Source organism: Coccinella septempunctata, chromosome 8 (genome assembly GCF_907165205.1).
Source record: "Coccinella septempunctata chromosome 8, icCocSept1.1, whole genome shotgun sequence".
Classification (NCBI taxonomy): domain Eukaryota; kingdom Metazoa; phylum Arthropoda; class Insecta; order Coleoptera; family Coccinellidae; genus Coccinella; species Coccinella septempunctata.
Window position 1 is genome coordinate 29,470,108 of NC_058196.1, and position 19,904 is coordinate 29,490,011.

The 19,904-nt window shown below is 33.9% G+C and overlaps 5 protein-coding genes across 7 annotated transcripts; 1 reads left to right on the forward strand and 4 right to left on the reverse strand.

The window, feature by feature from the left end:
• Positions 1–539: 539 nt before the first annotated feature.
• On the reverse strand, positions 540–3,987 carry LOC123318917 (lipase member J-like). The gene is made up of 7 exons (XM_044905698.1): positions 3,599–3,987; positions 2,139–2,319; positions 1,971–2,085; positions 1,673–1,916; positions 1,475–1,618; positions 1,196–1,423; positions 540–739 (listed from the first exon to the last, which is right to left on the reverse strand). The coding sequence occupies exons 1-7, from the start codon at positions 3,746–3,748 to the stop codon at positions 554–556; spliced, it is 1,248 nt and encodes a 415-aa protein (XP_044761633.1). The 5' UTR covers positions 3,749–3,987; the 3' UTR covers positions 540–553.
• A 607-nt stretch (positions 3,988–4,594) lies between these two features.
• Positions 4,595–7,231, reverse strand: LOC123318744 (glycerophosphodiester phosphodiesterase 1-like). The gene is made up of 6 exons (XM_044905475.1): positions 6,851–7,231; positions 5,923–6,098; positions 5,582–5,687; positions 5,426–5,518; positions 5,016–5,227; positions 4,595–4,809 (listed from the first exon to the last, which is right to left on the reverse strand). Exons 1-6 carry the CDS (start codon positions 7,157–7,159, stop codon positions 4,626–4,628), a joined length of 1,080 nt encoding a protein of 359 aa, XP_044761410.1. The 5' UTR covers positions 7,160–7,231; the 3' UTR covers positions 4,595–4,625.
• Positions 7,232–7,601: 370 nt separating this feature from the next.
• Positions 7,602–10,639, reverse strand: LOC123318676 (glycerophosphodiester phosphodiesterase 1-like). The gene is made up of 6 exons (XM_044905361.1): positions 10,252–10,639; positions 10,021–10,196; positions 9,181–9,286; positions 8,290–8,382; positions 7,980–8,209; positions 7,602–7,896 (listed from the first exon to the last, which is right to left on the reverse strand). The coding sequence occupies exons 1-6, from the start codon at positions 10,558–10,560 to the stop codon at positions 7,743–7,745; spliced, it is 1,068 nt and encodes a 355-aa protein (XP_044761296.1). The 5' UTR covers positions 10,561–10,639; the 3' UTR covers positions 7,602–7,742.
• Positions 10,640–10,724: 85 nt separating this feature from the next.
• Positions 10,725–14,242, reverse strand: LOC123318993 (sodium channel protein Nach-like). Of its 2 annotated transcripts, XM_044905784.1 has the most exons (10): positions 13,943–14,242; positions 13,171–13,386; positions 12,700–12,900; positions 12,491–12,647; positions 12,312–12,442; positions 11,787–11,901; positions 11,359–11,641; positions 11,155–11,302; positions 10,999–11,102; positions 10,725–10,942 (listed from the first exon to the last, which is right to left on the reverse strand). In XM_044905784.1, exons 2-10 carry the CDS (start codon positions 13,278–13,280, stop codon positions 10,788–10,790), a joined length of 1,404 nt encoding a protein of 467 aa, XP_044761719.1. In that variant the 5' UTR covers positions 13,281–13,386; positions 13,943–14,242; the 3' UTR covers positions 10,725–10,787. The 2 variants fall into 2 exon arrangements, 1 of the variants encoding a protein (XP_044761719.1); XR_006538436.1 differs by lacking the exon at positions 13,943–14,242 and having other exon boundaries at positions 10,894–10,942; positions 10,999–11,066; positions 13,171–13,588.
• Positions 14,243–15,031: 789 nt separating this feature from the next.
• On the forward strand, positions 15,032–19,698 carry LOC123319172 (pendrin). Of its 2 annotated transcripts, XM_044906033.1 has the most exons (14): positions 15,032–15,208; positions 15,310–15,434; positions 15,709–15,870; positions 16,102–16,212; positions 16,681–16,868; positions 17,146–17,310; positions 17,370–17,474; positions 17,545–17,678; positions 17,735–17,897; positions 17,988–18,164; positions 18,214–18,486; positions 18,542–18,697; positions 19,201–19,399; positions 19,462–19,698. In XM_044906033.1, the coding sequence occupies exons 2-14, from the start codon at positions 15,341–15,343 to the stop codon at positions 19,608–19,610; spliced, it is 2,076 nt and encodes a 691-aa protein (XP_044761968.1). In that variant the 5' UTR covers positions 15,032–15,208; positions 15,310–15,340; the 3' UTR covers positions 19,611–19,698. The 2 variants fall into 2 exon arrangements, with proteins under 2 accessions (XP_044761968.1, XP_044761967.1); XM_044906032.1 differs by having other exon boundaries at positions 15,032–15,434.
• The last annotated feature ends 206 nt before the right edge of the window (positions 19,699–19,904 follow it).

The window sequence follows — 19,904 nt, forward strand, 5'->3', positions numbered from 1 at the left end:
ATCCATTTTCTATTCGAACCGAAAATATTTATGCAAATTGGTGTCTTTTAAATCTATTAGATGCTTCCTGGTTTTCTATTCAATTGGTATTTGGTTAGTGTCGCCGTCCGATATTTGATGATAGGTCGTTTCTAATGAAAATTTCGATCTGAGGATGATAATGAAGCAAATATTCGGCCTTTAGCTCATGGGGAGGTATAGATAAGTTTCATTTTTATATTTTGTTACCTCTAATAACATGAATTTTTATACCGAGAATCAATAGATTTTGTAATAGAACATATGATCTCTTTCATCCTGAAATACTGACAAATTTGAAAGTTCCTCGAAGAACTTAGTTTTTTCCTAATTTTGTGAATAATAATCAACATAATTCTTCGAAATATCAAACTTTCACATTTCTATGCTTTCACTAAGCAATTCTGTCAAAACCTAAACTGAAATTTTCAAAGGTCGTGGGGGATTTCAAAATACTATCATTTCCATCAGTAAATGAGCAAACAGGAGGGATAAAGGCAGAAAAGCAAAAAGAATTTCAACAACGAAAACGTTTCTATTTATTTTCAGTATTCACATTACATTTATTTTCGTCAATTTTTTCGACAGCACTCAAGACTTTGTCAAAGAGTATTTCATCAACGTCAAAGGCGTTTATAAATTCTCTGTGTCCATATTTTTTCACTAGAGAATATCCACATTTGGACTTTTCAGGTATTTTTTCATATAGGTTTTGAGTATCCTAAAAATGAGTATTATTATGATAGTATAAAAACTTGCGACGGAATATTCCTGTAAGGGTTAAATTCAGCAAACCAAAAACAGTGTTCTTGGTGTGAACATTCTCAGATAAGTCGACTGTCGATTATAGTTAATATTTCAAATTGCCTTCTTTTTGATGCAAGAAAATTACCACAAACTTGGGAATGATATGTCATGGATAATTGTTTTAAATTGCAATCATTTCAACAACAAGGAATAAGAAGTTGACATTTGGTAAGTGTGTAACTTGATACGCCATTCAACAAAAACTGCCTCAAAATACAAATAGATCTACCCGAACATATTCACTAGAACATCGTCTTTGATTAACTTAATTTATTCGCACTGTATACCTACTTCAATTCGCTTTTTATGTAATGAAATTCAATCAAATTAAGTCTATTTTGTAACATCAGTTCACCATCAATAAATTTACCTTTCTCGTTGCTACAATATCCCTCTCTCCTACCAGCATCAACTGTGGTAATGTCATTTTTTTCAAGTCGTAGACTGGCGGTTGCTCAGAGTTGTATTTTTCCAAGTTTTCTTCCACGCCAAAATCGAATTCTATAAATTGCCCGCTCTTTATAATCTGATGGTAATGTTCAACTGTGTTGATGGAGATAGAATCGCGATTCTGTATTGATGTAATGGGATAGGTCAGCTGTAAAGGAGCAAAAAGAAGCCATGAAATTTTCAAACAATGTTTACTCACAGGGTCTAAGAAACGAAAACTATTTCCGAATATTGGTAGGATGAGGAGTTCGCAAAAGAAAACTTGGAATGGATGCGATCCACAGATGATTCTTATTCTTCTATAGGGAAGGACTTCCCCATGATGGAGTCTACTGGCAAGAGGCTGTAAAAAAATGTATATTTCACTAGTCAATGGTCTATTTAATATGGGACTCACTCTCACGACAGGCCAGAGTGGATTTAAATATCTCAATATCGACTTAAAATCGTCCATTATGGCGATGGGTGCCATGTGAATCATACCCTTCAGAGTTCTCTCTGCCACTTCCTGCTCTTTCATGTTGAAAATCATACCAATGGTCGTTCCCATGGAGAATCCAATATATATTCCCTTATTCTTCGACTCCTCGAATACTTTCTCCATCACTGACTTGAGATCGAATACGGCCATTTTGTGAAACCTGTCAAAAAAATGTCAAATGACAGAATCCCTTTTCACTTTCAAACTCCCTCACCCCATATTCCAATAATTCCTGTCTGTTGGAGAAAGATAACTATGTTTTCTGCTGAATCTCGTTCCTCGCCAGTTTATAATCCATACTTGGTATCCCTGATTCGCTAAGAAAAAGGCTTAAAGAACGACAGTTAATTGAAGAAACATTGATGGCAGATGTAACTAATACCAAGTGACTTATTTCCCCTATTGATGAAAGCTAAACTGTTCATATATATCCCTGGACCAATTATAATCGGGGTTTTTCTCTTAATTGTCTTATGCATTTGTTCAACACTTATTGTATATCCGTCTTCTGTCGTTATTTGGTATGTTTTGTGGTGGAAACCAAGTCGTTGAATGATTACACTCTGAAAGCATGAAAAAACTTCATACATAGGTACCTAAATACATAAATAAACGAGTCATTTACCAATTTACCAATTCTGTGATTACGCATGAATGTAGATATCTAATAAAGTATTTTTCGTTCAATGTAAATTTTTGTTCTTATTTTAACCAGGTAATGGTCGAATCCTGGAATTAGCAATTCAATGCTTCAACACAGTTCTGGTATATCATCCAAAAACAAAGTTACAAAAAAACAATAATGATCCTTACATACAGGAACAAATGAAAGAAAAATACTTAAACCGATAACAAAATAATTCACTCAGAAAAAGAGTCAAATTGAAAATTGTCATGACTACAATGTAGCCTTTTTTCAAATTTTGTCATCTGTCCAACTATATAACTATTATAGTATTCGTATTTTTTCGTATTATTCATTATTGCTATTTAAAAATAAGTTTGAAATATTTTCTTCAACTTTAAATGGGAGAAACACTGGGAAGTGTTCACATACCTACCGAATAATACACGAAAAGAAGAAATAAAAACAGGCCGTAGCATGATTCTAGATTCAATCAGGTGGAACACCTGGTATATAGTGGTGAAATTGAGGAAGGCATAGTAGAAGCCGTTTTAACTTTCATTTATGTCTTAACAAGGCAAATTCATGTGATACCGGAAACTTTCCTCTCCTTAACTATATCATTTCAATTTTTTTTCTTCAAATATGTAGATAAGTGAACTAGTACCATTCCAAGACTCGTTATACAATATCCGATAACTGTATCCTTTTCTCCGAACTATCTTTAATCTCAGCCTGAGGTAAATGTGAATGATTGATGTGATCGCTTTCAATTGAATTATAAGGATTATTTGCATTCGTATATTGATCGAAAAGTTTAAAGAATTAGAGCTGCTACTTCTGATTAACTTGAAGAATATTTCATAATTTCAATGTTTTTTATAATTAATTAGACCGGTCATCAATCGATCCTAACTGTTATCTTACGTACCATGTGATTTTTCGTTCGAAAAATCGATCGAATTCAAAAAATAATAATAATAAAAAAGTAAACTATTTCATTCCAGCAACTAATTCAATTGTGGGAAAATCAAATGAATAAAAGAATTCACTGTAGTTGCCTCATTTAGAAGTTGGATGATCTCTATCATCTCGAAAGATGCCCACAAGAAAAATAACGGAAGTAACCTTTCCAAGCAATTTTTTTCGAGTAAGATTGAAATTTATAAAAATCAGTGTGAAATAGGTATCTACTGTGTATTCGTTGGGATACTTACTGGCTCTTCAGCATCACCGTCAGGATTATCGAAGCAATTTTTATTTATCCTAGACGTAAAATAATCCTTGAAACTTGGACACACAATGGTACTTTGCGATAGTGGCACTGAAGAAACTAACAATAAAACAAAGATGTCATTTGAAGACATTTTGGAGACCGATTACTCAAATTAACTTTTTTATATCAGACAGAGATATCTTCACTTTCATCCCATACACACAGTCTAATCGAACAACACTATCAAGAAATTTAAGCAACGAACCAATTCTTGAAGAGAGTGGTAAAATAAAGTTGTATCTACTATATAATTTTCTCTTCTGATTGCACTTGCACCATTGGGCAAAAAAAAATTAACGCTGCTCGCGCGGTAGATAAGTTATGAACTCATTTATGTAAGGAACTTAATTAGACACCGATGAACCTAGAAATAATACTATCACGTTCAACTAAACGTAAAAATTAATCGTCCTATTTTTTTTTCTTTGCTTATCACATTTCGTACATTTGATAATTCGAATTGGCTTTGTGTTGGTCATCCATTTATTCGCAGAAACAAAATTTAGAACCAATATTGGAAAATTTACTCCATACACTCCTAAAATGTGTGTCATTGATCTAAAGGTTCATAAAGAAAGTAAAAATTTCAAGAAGTTCAGCAATTTTTTGCCTATAATAACAAAAATGGTGATAAAAACCCATGTCATCCTCAGCAAAGATCTATAGCTATTTTTGGCACGAAAGTTAGGGTTGCCATTCAAAAAGCTCAACCCCTCAGAGAGGATGAATAACTCCTCAAGTACCTATTCGTCGTGAAAAGCTGCATTTTTTAAAATAAAAATTGACCTGATCTAATTTCTTTTTGCAAAATAGTATAAATGCCCAAGATATGAATTTTGTGCGTTCTTGCTCACTCTGTATATGAAGTATGGACCTCGTTTATAGGGGGTTATATAAACAAGGGTATGGAGCATGGGTTTGTAAAGAAAAACAATATATTATATGATAATGTATTCATTTATTTTCCATCAATATGAGTAATATTCTTTGGGTACATCAGTATGAACAGGAGGCTTAGAAGGATCATCTTCGAATGTATCGGTCAAATAAGGTATCTTCAGGACTTCGACGCAATACTTCTTATCTAACGATCTGTTCAAAGTCCAAGCTATCACTCTTACACCTCTCTGCTTCCAATCATATATTGTTTTTCTGAAACAAAAATCAAAACTTATATCTCAATCCTGAAAAGTGACGAAGTTAAAGAAACTTATCATCAGTTAATAATGCTGAATTGAAAACAAAAATAACTTCTTTCTTATTTCTGATAGGCGGTAGATGATAGGTTGCTCCTTTAGAATATGTATCACATTTAGATCGTCAAACTCATAGAAAAAAGTGATTGTATCCCCACTTACACGTTCATAGAATATCTGTGTAGAAGCAAAACTGAAAAACCAACCAGGAAATAAGTGAATCTTGGCAATAACCATTCGTGTATAACGTCCAAGACGCGAAGAATTAGCTTAGCATACCAAGGGCCACCCTCAGATGATACTTTGGACGCATAGTATATCACTTCTGGACACCACGCTACAGCAGCGACAATCCTTGGGTTCCTTCTTCTGATCTGATTCAAAACATCAACTAATTATTAACACCCAAATCACGTAACAAACAATATTTCATCAATGGGAGTTCTAAATGAAGTTTTCAAGGTGAACACCTTTCTATCAGCACTAGGGCTGCCCATGGTGCAATCCCTAAGCTGAGGTAACATAGTTTCCCTTTACCCTGAGCAGAAAAACATTAAAAAAAGAAAACTCACCCTGTAGATCATTGTAGCGAAGAATGAAGTCACTAAAGCATTTGTGTAAAGTTGTGGATACTTCTCGTAAATATCCAAAATCACCTTGATAAGCTGCAATTAAATGACATATATAGATTTGCAAAAAGAGATTCCCCAGGTACTACACCAAATTACCCTTGGATCCTTGTGTTTGACATCGATGAACATTTTTTGTCCTGCAGAAAGTAGGTGGGACACTGTTTCATCCAGGGTGGATATTGTAGTTCTTGGAAATCTCTCTCTAGTTTCAAATAAAATGTTAACAAGATAACGGTCTATAAGATATCGAATAATTTTAGAAGAATATCGGAAAAATGAAAAAAAAAGCTTATATGCAAGCTTTCGGTAGCTCAGAATTAAACGCTTGGCCTATATTTTCAATTCTGATTGTTGAAAATGATACCTTGGCTTGGTGCAATATTCATAATTTTTCTTATGTTTTGTATTTTTATAATATTTTCCCAGAATTCACCTACCTATTAGGGTGTTTCGCTGAGAGGTTCAATTTTTTCAGGGTAGCCCAATTAGTCTTGCTTATTTCTAGATTTTTCTCAGCAAGTCTTCCAGTTGTTCTGTCATGGAAGACAACAGGAACGTTGTCTGCAGTTACACAAACGTCGAATTCGATATAATTACAATTATTCTCTTTGCACTGTAAAAAAATGCCGAATGAGAAATTTGGGATGTTTCAGTGTTGGTTTATAGATACTGGTTATATTAGGTAGGCCCTGGAAATAATTCCAGTTGAGATTAATGAAAAATTTCTAGAAAACAAAGTTTTAGTAGAACATGAATTTCAAATAAGATCCAACTAAACTTTTTAAGACTTTGCATACATCATAACTATAACTAGTATATAATATTTCATGTTCAATTTTTTCTTAGTAATGAATTCATCAGCATTATCATTGAATTTTATACTATACAAACAGCTGTATACTTTATATAGCCTCTGGGGCATGCTTGTTCTTAAATTTGTCTTCGGTCATTTGTCATTTGAGAAACATGTTTCAGAATTACAAGATGAAAATTGAAACCTATTCATTGCTGTCAAAGAACATTCTCTTCTGTAGTTGGTCTACTGCTTTATCCTATGATTTTCTTTACTCTCATTTTCATTGTTTTTCTCTCAATTATATACGAAGCTATTTCATACCGATCAACTTGAAACAGTTATAAATATTTTGAATAAAAGTGGAACCTATGTACCCATCTTAAATTACACGTGGAATGAACAGGTATATAAAATGAAAGTTGATTCTTTTAACAGGATTTTTTCCTGCGCAAAACTATTACTTGAATATAAACATAATCTTTTCGAGATATTATGTTTTTTTGTCTTCATGTATATATAATAAGTATTTTCGTGAATCTTTCCACTCTTGTCAGTTATTTATGACTTACATTTTTATAAGCTGCTATCGTATTCTCTGGGGCATCTATGCCACCACCTCTATGCCCAACCACTTCCACAAATTTGGCTGTTTTCATCTCTTCGGGTGACAAATCCGACAAATCCTTGCCAAGTATCGCCTCCACATCTTTCTGACTAGGTGCGGGAATTCTGAAGTAATGAACCACCGCAATCAGACCCAGTCCGAGAAATAATCCTGTCGGAAGGTATCCCAATTCACTCAAAAGCCTCAAAGTGCCGTAATATAAAATTACGAGATGCAGGGAATATCCCAAAAATTTGACGAGGGTCTGCGCCATTTCACCTTATTTTTGTAATGTCGATTTTGAACTGAATCCGGAAAAAATTGAAAGGTCGAGCTTATGAATAATTCATTTAATTTTCACTTCGATTAAATAACATATGTGAAAGGTCTAATTTGATAAAGAGTCTTATCTAATCAGGTTTACTCTCGAAAATAGCAGAAGAATCTTGGCGAAAATATGTTGACGACTCTATTGGGCATTGGGCCAATACTTTTACCACCCGAGTGAATAATTTCTTTCATTGGAATTTTAATTGAATGTGGTAGTTGAAATCGGTCTTATTCTTTTTTCATTTTATATATTCCTATGACCTCTTTTGAAAAATTCTTTTTTTTTTTCTTAACTGGCCAGTCGTTGTTCAATACTTGGGAGAATAATAATACATATTGCTTTTTGGGTTCAGATTTTCTAGCAATAATAACGGAAAAAAAACTCATAATTATTGTATGTGTTTATTAAACTTTTCATTTCGAATACAATAAATAGAAATTCTGTAAAAAAAGAGAATATCGATAAATAAAATATAAATTTCACGATTGCTACAATGGAATACAAACAGATTCCAAATATTTTGCGTTCACAATGCCAAATGTGTACTGCTTTCTCCAGTAAAAGTATCAGTTAAGTAAGTTATTTTAAGCACTTTGGCGAGGTATTGCTTCTCTATCGGACTGTTCACGGTCCATGCCATAACTCTTACACCTTTTTTTCTCCAATCCAAAATTGCTCTCCTGTAAGAAGAGAACAGAATTTTTTTGAATTTTTATTTTTTTTTATTTTATTTTTTTATTTTTTATATGACATGAAAACTCACGGTTCCAAGGCATCTTTATGCATAAGAATAACTGACAATCCTAGGAAATAGTAGGTCAACCTAGGCAATAGCCACTCATGTAGAATATCACAGAGCATGAGGTAACAATGTTTGTACCAAGTTTTAGCCCTCTTTGGTCCTGGTCCTTGGGCATAATTGAAGGATTCATAAACGAAAGCGTAAGGCCTCCAAGCCATGGAGCAAACAATTCTTGGATTTTTTCTCCTGATCTAGGACATAATAAATCGCTTTAGAACAAAATTGATTATTTTTTTTTATTAGTTTAAATTTTTTTTATTCGAGAACTTACTAGATAAATCAATGTGGGGAAGAATGATGTTACTAATGCCTTACTCTCTAACTCAGGATATTTTTCGAATAAGTTCAAAATTACGTTCACCATCTGAAAAAAATATCATTGTGATCAATGGATGACTAAATCAAATTACCTAATATTATTGTCAGAACATTACACAAAAGCTGTACTACTCTGAAATAATGAATAATCATTTCTTGGGTGCTAAGAATTTTTGAACGCCCCCTGTACATGTTCAATGCTACACTTGTTCGAATGAATGAGTCACAAAGGATGTAGGGCAAGTATTCATTTGAACTTATAAATACTACGAAAGTGGAGCAGGTTTCAATCTAAAGAGCTGAAAGGCCTTTTTTTTGACCGATGACGGAATGATGTAGGTGTAACATGAAAACCTGGAATATTCGTCATATTTTGAACGTTGCAAGAGCTGCAAATGCTCAAATTTCATTCAATTATCGTAATAACATTTTTTATTCACAGAATACACTAATCGAAACTTTTTGCTTTGGTCGATAACAAAAATCTTGTAACCAAATACCCACCCTTGAAATGAGGTGACCATCGATTTTGCGGTCTTTCTAGGGCTACCCCAGTAAAAAAATGATTTAGAGTCATTATTATATTATTATGAATAATGCTAATGATGTCAAGTTGCAACGAAATCTATTTGAAGAAAAACTACTATTAAAGGCATATACATATTTACATATAAAGTGCGTTCAAAAAAATTCGTTGTCAAGTAGGCTATGGAATTTTGAACGTCGATATACCGAACATCAGCCTTCGAAATTTCATAGCCTACTTGACGACGAATTTTTTTGAACGCACGTTATATACATACAACTGAGGCTACTACAAACTTCTGACAGAACATTTAATTACCTTTGTGTCATTGTCTTTAATGTCAATGAACATTTTCTGTCCCGCTGCTAACAATTGGTTAACTGTTTGATCAAGGGTTGGAATGTTAGTTTGGGGGTAGCGATCCCTGTCAAACAAGCAAATGTCAAACCTTTGCCACATCAAGTTAGAGCCACCAAAAAATGAAAATTTGAAAAAAACATCAGAAATAGAAGAAGTTGAAATTGATATATTTCTGGAAAGCGGACAAAATATGTTTATTTTATAACATTTTCTTGAGAAGTTTGAAGAACAGTATTCACAAGGAAGAATCATTTCAACTAGGAACTACAATAAAAAGTAATTCAGCCAGAATGAAAAGTAATTCAGTCAGAATAAAAAGTAATTCAGTCAGAATAAAAAGTAATTCAGTCAGAATAAAAAGTAATTCAGTCAGATTAAAAAGTAATTCAGTCAGAATAAAAAGTAATTCAGTCAGAATAAAAAGTAATTCAGTCAGAATAAAAAGTAATTCAATCAGAACATTTTTTCTAGTTAATTTAGCTCTGCTCAGAGTACTATATTTTTTTCATCCAAGGCCAAGTCAGAAATTAAAATGAAGCAAATAATATTTCACTACACTTACTGGGAAATTAAGATATGAAGATAAGCTGAGCAAATTGAAAGATAAGATAACAGTAAACAGTATCATGGAATAAATCAACCATTCCACAATTTTTTTTCACTTTAATGTACAGAATTAATTGGTGGCTCTATTATAAGATTCTCAAAATACCCTCAATATATGTCTAGTAGTTAGTTCTATCTCTGAATTACTACCATTACCTAAAGTAGGTAGTTACTTTTATCAGAGTTACTTACTTGAAAGGATGTTTAGCTGATAAGTTTACATTACACAAATCAGCCCACCTGCTCTCGTTTATAACTAGGTCGGAGTCAGCTAACCTTCCTGTGGAACTATCATGAAAAACAATAGGGACCCCATCTGCTGTAAGGCATACGTCGAATTCGATGAAATCGCAACTTTTATCCTTACACTGCAACAATTTCGGACAGAGTTTCATTCATCATTCGCAGGAAAAATGCACTCACCATCTTAAATGCTGCCAGGGTGTTTTCAGGGGCATCCAGACCAGCCCCTCTGTGAGCCACTGTTCTAAGGGCATATTCAGAACTCCCAGTTTCAATTTCTGAAAGGTCTTTTCCCAAAATTGCCTCCACAACGTTGGGGTTTGGAGGAGGCACCCTGAAGTAATACACACATCCTACTATTGCCACTGTTATCAAGATTCCAAGGGGTAGATAACTCAGAAAGACTTCACCTAAAAGTCTCACACCCCCTATACTAAGTGCGCTTATTTTCAAAGAGGAAATTAACAAGTGAGCAACTGCCTGATCCATCCCAAGTTCTGTTCCAGTACACCCCACAATTCAAACTAACATCAATAACACAATCTTACATTGTGCTGCTCTAACCTCAAATTTCAACTGTCAAACGTGACACGTGACAGAGGTTGGATAACACTTTGTACAGGGAGCAGATGATAAGAAACACAACCAACAAGTTATTGTTCAATATGCTGTATTCATTCATTCTGGAATTGAACAATTGTAAAATACAAAGTCTTTCAATTCACAAATTTTCTGCCATTCGTTTTAACCTTTTTATTCCTCTTGAACCTAATACAACACTTCACCAAATTTTCTAGAATCAAATAAAAGAATTCTATCAAGCCAATTACACTCATGCCAAGAAAGAGGGAAACTGTTCCTCCAGAGGAAGCTAAAAAATCAATAAAGTCAGTTCATTGAACCTTGCTTACATGTTTTAATGCTAACCGACTAAACTATCAATGCCAAAAATCACATCTCTTATGTATTTTGTAGTTGGTGGAATGAGACCCCATCTAAAAGTTATTCTTTGATCGAAATATCCATATTCCCTGGAATATTAACTATCGAATATTGAAAGTGAAGCCTTTTAATGCTACTTACCATTTTGTCACCTTTGGTACCTGTTTTATATAAGTTATGAGATGGCATGCTTGAGGACATACGCAATTCAATTCTGATGGATTTTTGAGTAGGATATGTAAATTTTTAGACAAACAAACCATGCCTTTGATATCACATGTTTTTCCACCTGAAATTTTTTTCATATTGATATTGGCATAATTTATTCCTTCTTCAAATATTTACGTCTCCCGATGATATAAAAAAATGGAGTACAGCCACAAAGTTTCAAAGCTATTTCTTCCCTACATTGCATGTAACACAAACTGGTGCTGTAAACTTTCAGATCGGGGTTTAAAGGTTCGTCGTAAAAACGACACCCCCTTTGTAGGGGCGATAAATCCTTCAAAGACGCACTTGATGTTGTTTCTTGCATTCTGAAGCTGATATCCATCTCTTGACTCTCCTCAACAATAACTGGCTCGTCAGATGTTGCATGTAAAATATCCAGATAAGAATGGATGTAGTACTGGAAAGTATATGGTTGTGATTTTGTCGAATATTGAAGAGAAATTGTTGCAATTTGTATATGGTTGATGCGTTTAAAATATTGAAAAAAAAAATTCTTTCGAACAAATCAAAGGTATTTCGATTATTGAATAGTTATCATTTACCTTCACTGCCAGTGTTGGATCTGAATCATATCTGGCGTAACACAAACCGTTCAAATAATGACAGCGAAGAATGTGAATTTCATCACTATCGTCTGTTTCATTGCTCAACTGATTTCTGAAAAAATACCAGATAGATTTTCAGCTTCTATCTATAGATGTCCATATTACAAAGCAGTTCAAAAAGTAAAATACATCTAGGTGTGCATTTTGTCACAAAGACATCACAAGAAAAGTACGAATATGTAGCAAATATGTAGCAGATATGTAGCAAATATGTAGCAGATATGTAGCATCTAGGTGTGTATTTTGTCACAAAGACATCACAAGAAGAGTACGAATATGTGGCAAATATGTAGCAAATATGTAGCAGATATGTAGCAGTTATGTAACAGTTGCTGACACACATATGAGTGATGAGAATATTGAGGAATTGTACATAAATGCATTATGATACCCTTCGGGTATAAAAAGAAGGAGAAGAACTTTTAACAATTATTCGGATTCAGAAACTACAATTGTATTTACTTTATTTTCAGCAGTGGTGCGAATTTACTATTGACCGTAAAGCAAATACCCATTTCGGTTATAACAACACTCCATTTTGGCTTCCTCTTGTGTTCGAAAGTTACCAGAGTTCCAACAAGATTTGGATGAACCTAAAAACATTAAATAAAAAAAGGAATCCATCTTTCAAGAACGCTTACAGCACTGGACAATTCCAGCAAATCAATATTGTTGAGTGTTTGATCATCCATAAACTTCTCATAACGGTACAATGTTTCATAAGACGTATTTGCAACAATTGTTACAAAGTCCGAGTAATACCCGAATTTTTCATCGGAATCTGTAACTCCCCATCTCCTGAGAAATGTCTGTTTTAGAACTCAGATCCAATGCAATGAAAAAATCTTACGTTTTTATATAATCTGCAACTTTTTCGAGGTTTGTTTTGTTCACGAAACAGCCTGTAACTGCAGGGAATGGGTTCATCCAGTTCCTGTAATCTTTTTCTAGTGAAACCACCGTTGGATTTTCGGAATACCTTTTCAAGCTCGATAATGTTAGAGATATTGCTGCTACCAAAGCACAAGATACAATAAAAATCCACAATATCCTGAAAAATAAAAAAGATTGCACAGGCACAATCACGAAAAGCTTTTACAGAATATTGCACTAGATTGAAAAAAGAAAAATATTGAAATCTTGAAAAATTTAAAAAAATATTCATTCAACATTAAGTTAAACTCATGAATTTCGTAAAAACTTTCTTTCCTTTGAAAAATTGATTGAAGAATTGGTTCTAAGCAATAAAGCCTTTCGAAAGAATGCACTATCGAATGAATAAACCGAATAAAATGGATCAGGTCTACAAATTAGTTTTTACCTCTCGAAAATATGCAGTTTAGGCATTCCTATAATATTCAAGCCATGTATGGTTGTTTGAGATGAAAAATCTTGAAATCCCTCTGCCATAATTTCTTTTTTCGTCTTCATTTTTCCTTATATTCGAACTCAGAATGTTACATCAAATTTTGAACACCGTTTCGCTTTGATGCATCAGATAAATGTTCAGGTATATCCAACAATAAAACCGCTGTTACTGAACACAATAGATTTTTCTTAATGGATGAAATGACAAAATATATTTCGAATAGTCAGAGGGAATTATAAGCACAAAACAGTAATTTGTTTCCATTATGTACCACGCATTCCCTTTTGATTCCTGATAAAATATTTACGTGAGTTTTCTCTATATAGGTATGGCTTATTTTATTTCTTTCGAAAAAAAATGAACTGAAAATGATCATGAGGTAGAAGAAATCAAAAGAAGCTAACAGAAAATATGGAAAAGGATAATTTTTAAAAGGGGTGTTTTTTTAATGATGCTACATTCACAGAAAAATTTGCTTGAATGATTTAAAACATTCTGCAATTCAGAAACTATTCCACAGATCATTCAAATTTTGCAAGAACGTCCAAAACATCAATATAGAGCCAAGTACTATTTTTTTACATTGATCGGATCTGAAGTTTTGGAAATATCAGACTTTTGGAATTCTGAGACCAAATTAGATAAGCAAGGAAACAGAAAGTTATGTTGTGCTTGGTAGATATATCTTCCTGAAATCGCTAAAAGAACATTCAAAGCAGCGAACCGAGTTGCAAGAGCCAGTAAATCATTAATATTCAGTTTGTTTTATTTTCCAAGAACACAGTTTAATTGACGCACAATTACTTGCAATTGTTAACGGTTAATAAGTGCACCACTAATGTGTTTCAGTGAGTTTAAAGAATAACGGTTTACGGCAATTCAGCATTGATCAGGGTTAATTTCCTGGAAGTAAATTATTATTCCTGAGTGGAATATATTATCATATTTTCAACTCATTATCGCATTATTCTTACTAACTTGGGTTCAGACAATAATGGTGAGTTTATGCAGAGTTACTGAGAACTAATACACAAAAAAGGAGCCAATTTAATCGGCAAATGGTGTGCACGTGTTTGCACAAAGTTCGAGACAAGCTGGTTTCTATTACAATTTGAAATAGAATAAAGAAATACTCTACAGTACATAAGCAACAAAGCTTGTCGAATATATTTCGTAGCTTTTTGTTGAAAACCTTCCTCTAAATATACTCTGGGCAACCATTTGATAGTTTTAAATACCACAACTCAATTTTTCATGTAGTTTTGTTGGAAATTTAATTGTTTTGAAATGGGTGGTAAAAAGAAAAGCTCTCGATGCCATTTGACGTAGACTTTGATGCTCAACAACTGATAGAGATGACTATTTATTTCTCGGTTATTTTGGGCCATATTTCCACAAAACTTGTGTTGAAATGAATATTTTTCATTAACTGAAAATTTGGTCAACTTTGACAACCTGTAAAAAGGATACGGTTAGTCTAAAATACATGCATTTGGTCTTATTTGACGCTCAATTTAATGCTCTACAATATCCATACCCAACAGTTTTTCGAAATGTTCTGTCCTACGAGAGATATGATAGAAAACCACGAACATACCCCATACCCCTTCAGGGGGCATACTTAAGCCCCTTACTTAAGCGCACACTGTTCCAGCAATGAATTCTTTGATTGCAATTTTTTCATATTCGGTCGATTTTAGAGCTACTGGCCTAAAAGGCTAAAGGCAGAGCTTAAAAAAGCCTGCGATGTTAGTTTATCATTGAATTCCCTCAGTAAGCAAATATTTACGACAGCAATTATTTGAATATTAACGCTACGTTTTGTTCGTAGTTACGAGTTGAAAAATAAGTCGACTCGAAAATTGCGTAATTTAACATCACATTTTCGAAAGAGGTGAAGGACTTGACTCAGTACTTGCGTGAATAGGTTCAGTTCTGAAAAAATCTCCGGATTAATAGTTATTAATTAGTCCGGAAGGTGACCAAGAAGGTAATTTATGCTTGAATGGTGCAGTATCCGAAGTTAATAAACGGTGCTTGTCACACTGAATCTCATTTGAACGATTGAGAGCATTGTTTTCGCCCCATCAGGTTTTCTGTTGAAGTTCGTTAAAGTTTTTTGATGGAAGTTCAACATCACATCCAGATCGAGAGGCCCCTGTACGAACATGAAGCGTTAAGAAGGAACTACAACTACAAGAAGACCAATAAACTGAGTGAGTCCATCGATGCTCTTTTTATCATTGATCATCAGCTTTAATCTTCAAAACCACTTGCTACAACAATCAAAACATCGTCCTATACCTACTTAGCCCTCAAGTCCTGGCTTCGATCGACTTTAAGGGTTGAAAATTTTGGAATCAACCACAAAAAATCATAATTACGAAAAAATAGAGGTTGGCCAATAATAACAGTTTTTACAGTATGAGCTCAGCCTCATTTCAAATGGTGATCATTGGAATATTTCGAATATTTATGTATAATTTGCAGATGACGAAAATAATTGCTGCAATTGTAATTCGAATCGATTGAAGAAGGTTGTAAAGGGGGTGTTTCCAATACTAGAATGGCTACCGAAATACAAGTGGAAGGAAGAATTCCTAAAAGATTTGATAGCTGGTATCACCGTTGCTATTATGCACATACCACAAGGTGAGATCCAAACCTGGCTGACTGAGAACCTAAAAAATGTTTTTGACTTCCAAAGTCAACCCTTTACCTAAAACTGACTTTATTCTGTAATATTTATTTCAAACTGCTTTGTATTTCAAATATACGCGACAAAATATTGTGTAACTCGACATTTGAATAGAAGCAAAGCATGTATATTTTGTCCAGATTTGTGAAAACCATAGTTGAAAAATATTATTTCCCATTTTGTAGGAATCGGATATGGCATGTTGGGTAATGTGCCTCCTGTCGTTGGAATATACATGGCTTTCTTTCCAGTGTTCATATATTTCGTTTTCGGCACATCCAGACATAATTCAATGGGTAAGTTCGTGGAAATAATGCATTTTTTCCTTATTCAAATTACTGCGATAAAGTATATCGTAAAAACGACCAATTAAGGAATGAAGATATGACTCGTTATTATACACTTTATTTGCGATGGAAATTTTTGCCTTATATCGATTTCGAATACTGAAACTTATTGCCTCCTCCAGTTGGCATGGAAATAAGAATATTTCTGTTGTATTTGATTCAGAATCCTCACAAACTACTGGGACATCGAAATGGAAACACAGAGTGAACCTCTGCCATTAATTTCCCCATATATACAGATAAATACAACATGAAATGTGGCTTTAAGCAGCCTTCAGAATTATGCCAAACAGGCGATCTCTTTGAGTGAGCCTCCAACCAATAAACACTATTATATGATGATTTCAAAAAAAATCCAAATTAAAATGACCAAAGTTTTCTTTTGAACCCTGTGATATTTTTCTTCCACTTTTCAAGGTACTTTCGCGATTGTTTGCCTCATGACTGGTAGAGCAGTTTTGCAATATAGCGACCCTTCATATTTGAGGCATCTGGACATTGAAAGTAGAGACTTAAACGATTCTACGGTACATCAAATGGTTCACTATTCCTACACACCGATTCAAGTGGCTACAGCAGTAACTTTTACCGTTGGTTTGTTCCAGGTACATCAATTTAGCTCATATTAGTCAATTTTTCCTATAGTCTATACCCTAATGATTTTAACTAGGCAATGACGTAAAAGGTTTCAATAAGAAACATCGATAATAGACTGTCCTCTCTAGATACTGGAAGATTCATTCAAGTTTGGGGTATTCAAAGGGTCAATTTCCTCCAATTTTCTCCCAAATGTAGGCTTTCAAAAAGTCTTCAAATTATAATAGGCTATTTCAGCAGATATCTGCGAGATCATCATTGTAAAATTTTAAACCCTTTTTCCAGCTTGTACTGTACGTTTTCCGATTGGGTTGTGTTACAGCATTATTATCAGAAACTCTGGTCAGTGGTTTCACAACTGCAGCAGCTTTCACAGTCTTTACGACTCAAATCAAGCAACTTCTAGGTGTTAGAATACCTAACCAGAAAGGCTTCTTCCAAGTTTTCAATGTAAGATTGTTAATATAGTCGACAAACTTAGTGAATCCGTGTGAATATTGTTTTTTCAGATCTTCAAAAGTCTATACTACGAGTTACCCAACACCAATCTGGTTGCTCTGATGATCTCGGCGATCACCATCATTGTGAACATGTTCAGCAATGAAATACTGAGGGTAGGGATCATCTTGAATTTTTTATTGTTCTTGAAAGAATCAGTGATGAGATGAACAAGATTTTTTACAGCCGAAATTTGCCAAGTTTTCATCTTTCCCAATACCCATCGAGATAACATCCATAATTGTAGGAAGTGCTGCTTCCTATGTATGGAATTTCGAAGAAAAATACGATATATCCATCGTTGGGGACATCCCCAGTGGGTAAGCTGAAGCTATAAGTGTTTTCTGCTTCGTCTAACGAGATGCGATTCTTTCAGTTTACCTGAAGCTGCTCTGCCTCCCTTCAGCTTGATACAATCAGTTCTATTAGAATCATTCACGATTTGTATCGTATCTTACAGTGTTACCATATCGATGGCTCTAATATTTGCCCAGAAATTGAACTATGATATCGATGCCAATCAGGAACTTCTGGCACAGGTAACTTTTTTGACTTTATTTTGAAAGAAAATGAATTAAATCTACTCTGAAAGGAGAATTCAACAGATTCGTGAATTAAAAATCTTTCAGGGCGCTGGTAATATCTTCGGATCTTTCTTCTCATGTATGCCTTTTGGAGCATCTCTATCCAGGACAGTGATACAGCAAACTGTTGGCGGAAGAACTCAGATAACATCTATGGTATCTTGTGGTCTCCTCCTGATCATCCTCCTGTTCATTGGACCCCTCTTTGAACCACTTCCCAAGGTGAATAAAATTGGTAATATCACCAAAAATTCTATTCAACTCATTTTAGTGCGTGCTATCTGCTATAATAGTTGTGGCATTAAAGGGGATGATGATGCAAGTGAAAGATTTCTTCAAGTTCTTCAAGTTGAGCAAATTGGATGGACTTGTTTGGCTCACTACTTTCTTGACCACGCTAATAGTCAGTATAGATTTGGGATTACTGATAGGAGTCATAATGTCACTGGGATCGATCATGATACTAGAGTTTAAACCGTATATATGTTTGCTGGGACACATTCCTCACACTGATTTGTACTTGGACATGAACAAATACAACACAGTAAGTTGGAGGATATTCTTCGAATTGAATTATAAATAATTATGAAACATTTAAGGCGAAGGAAATACCTGGAATGAAGATTTTCCATTACAATGGAGGCTTGAATTTCGCCATGAGGAATTTATTCAAAACTGAATTTACAAAACATATAAAAATCAACACGCTAAAACAGCTGCACTACAAGAACAACCTGGCCAAAATAACTGAACTGGTAAATCGAACACAATACTCATTTCCCATATACAAGGAGTTATTATTTTCATCTTAACCCAAAATTATGTCTAAAATCTCTTATTTGACGATAAGGTAATCTCTCAATGAGGGGTCTAATTGTTCTATCAACAACTTGATTACACTCGACATGAATGAGAATGAGCAAGTAATCTCCTTTTGTGAAGTTCTTGCGGAAATTTACACAAACAATGAACAAAAATGAATGAATCAAATTATTTGATAATAAAATATATAAATAAACGAAACTAAACTCACCTTAGAAACGTAATATTTGTTGAACATCTCAATAATGGTCAATTTTAGGCAGGAGGTTGATATAGGACATTTCTTATTGTATCATTATTTGACAAAACGAAGTTGATAGTAGTAAAATTTATTTCATGGAAATTCTCCATATAATCCTGAGTGAGGTTAAGAAAGAAATAAAACTGTATAAATCGGGCAATGCAACAGTAGTTTCAATTTTTTTTTCTGTAACAGGTAGAAAAATTTGGAAAAACGGACGAGACGAGAAGAAAATACGACAAAATACTATCTAAAATGAACACGAACATCAAGGTGATCATTTTGGACTTCTCGTCATTGAGCTACGTAGACCCGTCTGGCGTCTCATCGTTGAGGGTACTGGCAGACAGTTTCCATAAAATTGATATCCCCATTTACCTTGCTGGACTTTCAGGTTTGTGGAGAAACAGTTTTCTTATAACACTCAAAAATGCTCATCGGTTTTTTATTCCACAGAACCAAACTATGAAGTAATGGAGAAATGTGGACTGTTTTTGCAAACCGATATAAAAACTTTCGCAAAAATCCACGATGCTGTCTTGTATGCCACCGAAAAATTCGGTCTGCACTCAAGAAATCAAGTTCCGAAAATTTATGTCAAATGATAAGTTGGTCCTCCAACTACAATGTACTGAGTTTAGTTATTAGTTATGTATTTATAGTTACTGTTTTTATTAAATTTATATAGTTATATAATCTTGTTTCATTACATCTGTTGGGTCTACCAAAGTGTTTTTCCATGATGAATTGCATGGGGTTAATGAGGTTTTGACTGGTATCATGTCGTAAAAAAGACACTTAAAAGTTTTGTCAAAATAATTATACAAATTTCTAGAAAGTACGCAGGAATAATAAATGGAAGCGAAAAAACAAACCAATATATGACGGAAACAAACAGC

Excerpts from the sequence above, each read along its gene's own strand:
- LOC123318917 (XM_044905698.1), bottom strand. The coding sequence starts at position 3,748 with ATGTCTTCAAATGACATCTTTGTTTTATTGTTAGTTTCTTCAGTGCCA. Across the intron at positions 2,320-3,598 it reads ACGGTGATGCTGAAGAGCCA|AGTGTAATCATTCAACGACT; the intron begins GTAAGTATCCCA and ends TCATGCTTTCAG. Across the intron at positions 1,424-1,474 it reads GTTTTCGTTTCTTAGACCCT|CTGACCTATCCCATTACATC; the intron begins GTGAGTAAACAT and ends GCTCCTTTACAG.
- LOC123318744 (XM_044905475.1), bottom strand. The coding sequence starts at position 7,159 with ATGGCGCAGACCCTCGTCAAATTTTTGGGATATTCCCTGCATCTCGTA. Across the intron at positions 5,228-5,425 it reads TCGCTACAATGATCTACAGG|ATCAGAAGAAGGAACCCAAG; the intron begins GTGAGTTTTCTT and ends GTTTTGAATCAG. Across the intron at positions 4,810-5,015 it reads CACAGATATTCTATGAACGT|AAAAACAATATATGATTGGA; the intron begins GTAAGTGGGGAT and ends TTTTTGTTTCAG.
- LOC123318676 (XM_044905361.1), bottom strand. The coding sequence starts at position 10,560 with ATGGATCAGGCAGTTGCTCACTTGTTAATTTCCTCTTTGAAAATAAGC. Across the intron at positions 9,287-10,020 it reads TCAGCTAAACATCCTTTCAA|GGATCGCTACCCCCAAACTA; the intron begins GTAAGTAACTCT and ends CTTGTTTGACAG. Across the intron at positions 8,210-8,289 it reads TCCCCACATTGATTTATCTA|ATCAGGAGAAAAAATCCAAG; the intron begins GTAAGTTCTCGA and ends ATTATGTCCTAG.
- LOC123318993 (XM_044905784.1), bottom strand. The coding sequence starts at position 13,280 with ATGAAGACGAAAAAAGAAATTATGGCAGAGGGATTTCAAGATTTTTCA. Across the intron at positions 12,901-13,170 it reads AAACTGCATATTTTCGAGAG|GATATTGTGGATTTTTATTG; the intron begins GTAAAAACTAAT and ends TTTATTTTTCAG. Across the intron at positions 12,443-12,490 it reads TGCTGGAATTGTCCAGTGCT|GTTCATCCAAATCTTGTTGG; the intron begins GTAAGCGTTCTT and ends TAATGTTTTTAG.
- LOC123319172 (XM_044906032.1), top strand. The coding sequence starts at position 15,341 with ATGGAAGTTCAACATCACATCCAGATCGAGAGGCCCCTGTACGAACAT. Across the intron at positions 16,213-16,680 it reads ATCCAGACATAATTCAATGG|GTACTTTCGCGATTGTTTGC; the intron begins GTAAGTTCGTGG and ends CCACTTTTCAAG. Across the intron at positions 17,475-17,544 it reads TCAGCAATGAAATACTGAGG|CCGAAATTTGCCAAGTTTTC; the intron begins GTAGGGATCATC and ends GATTTTTTACAG.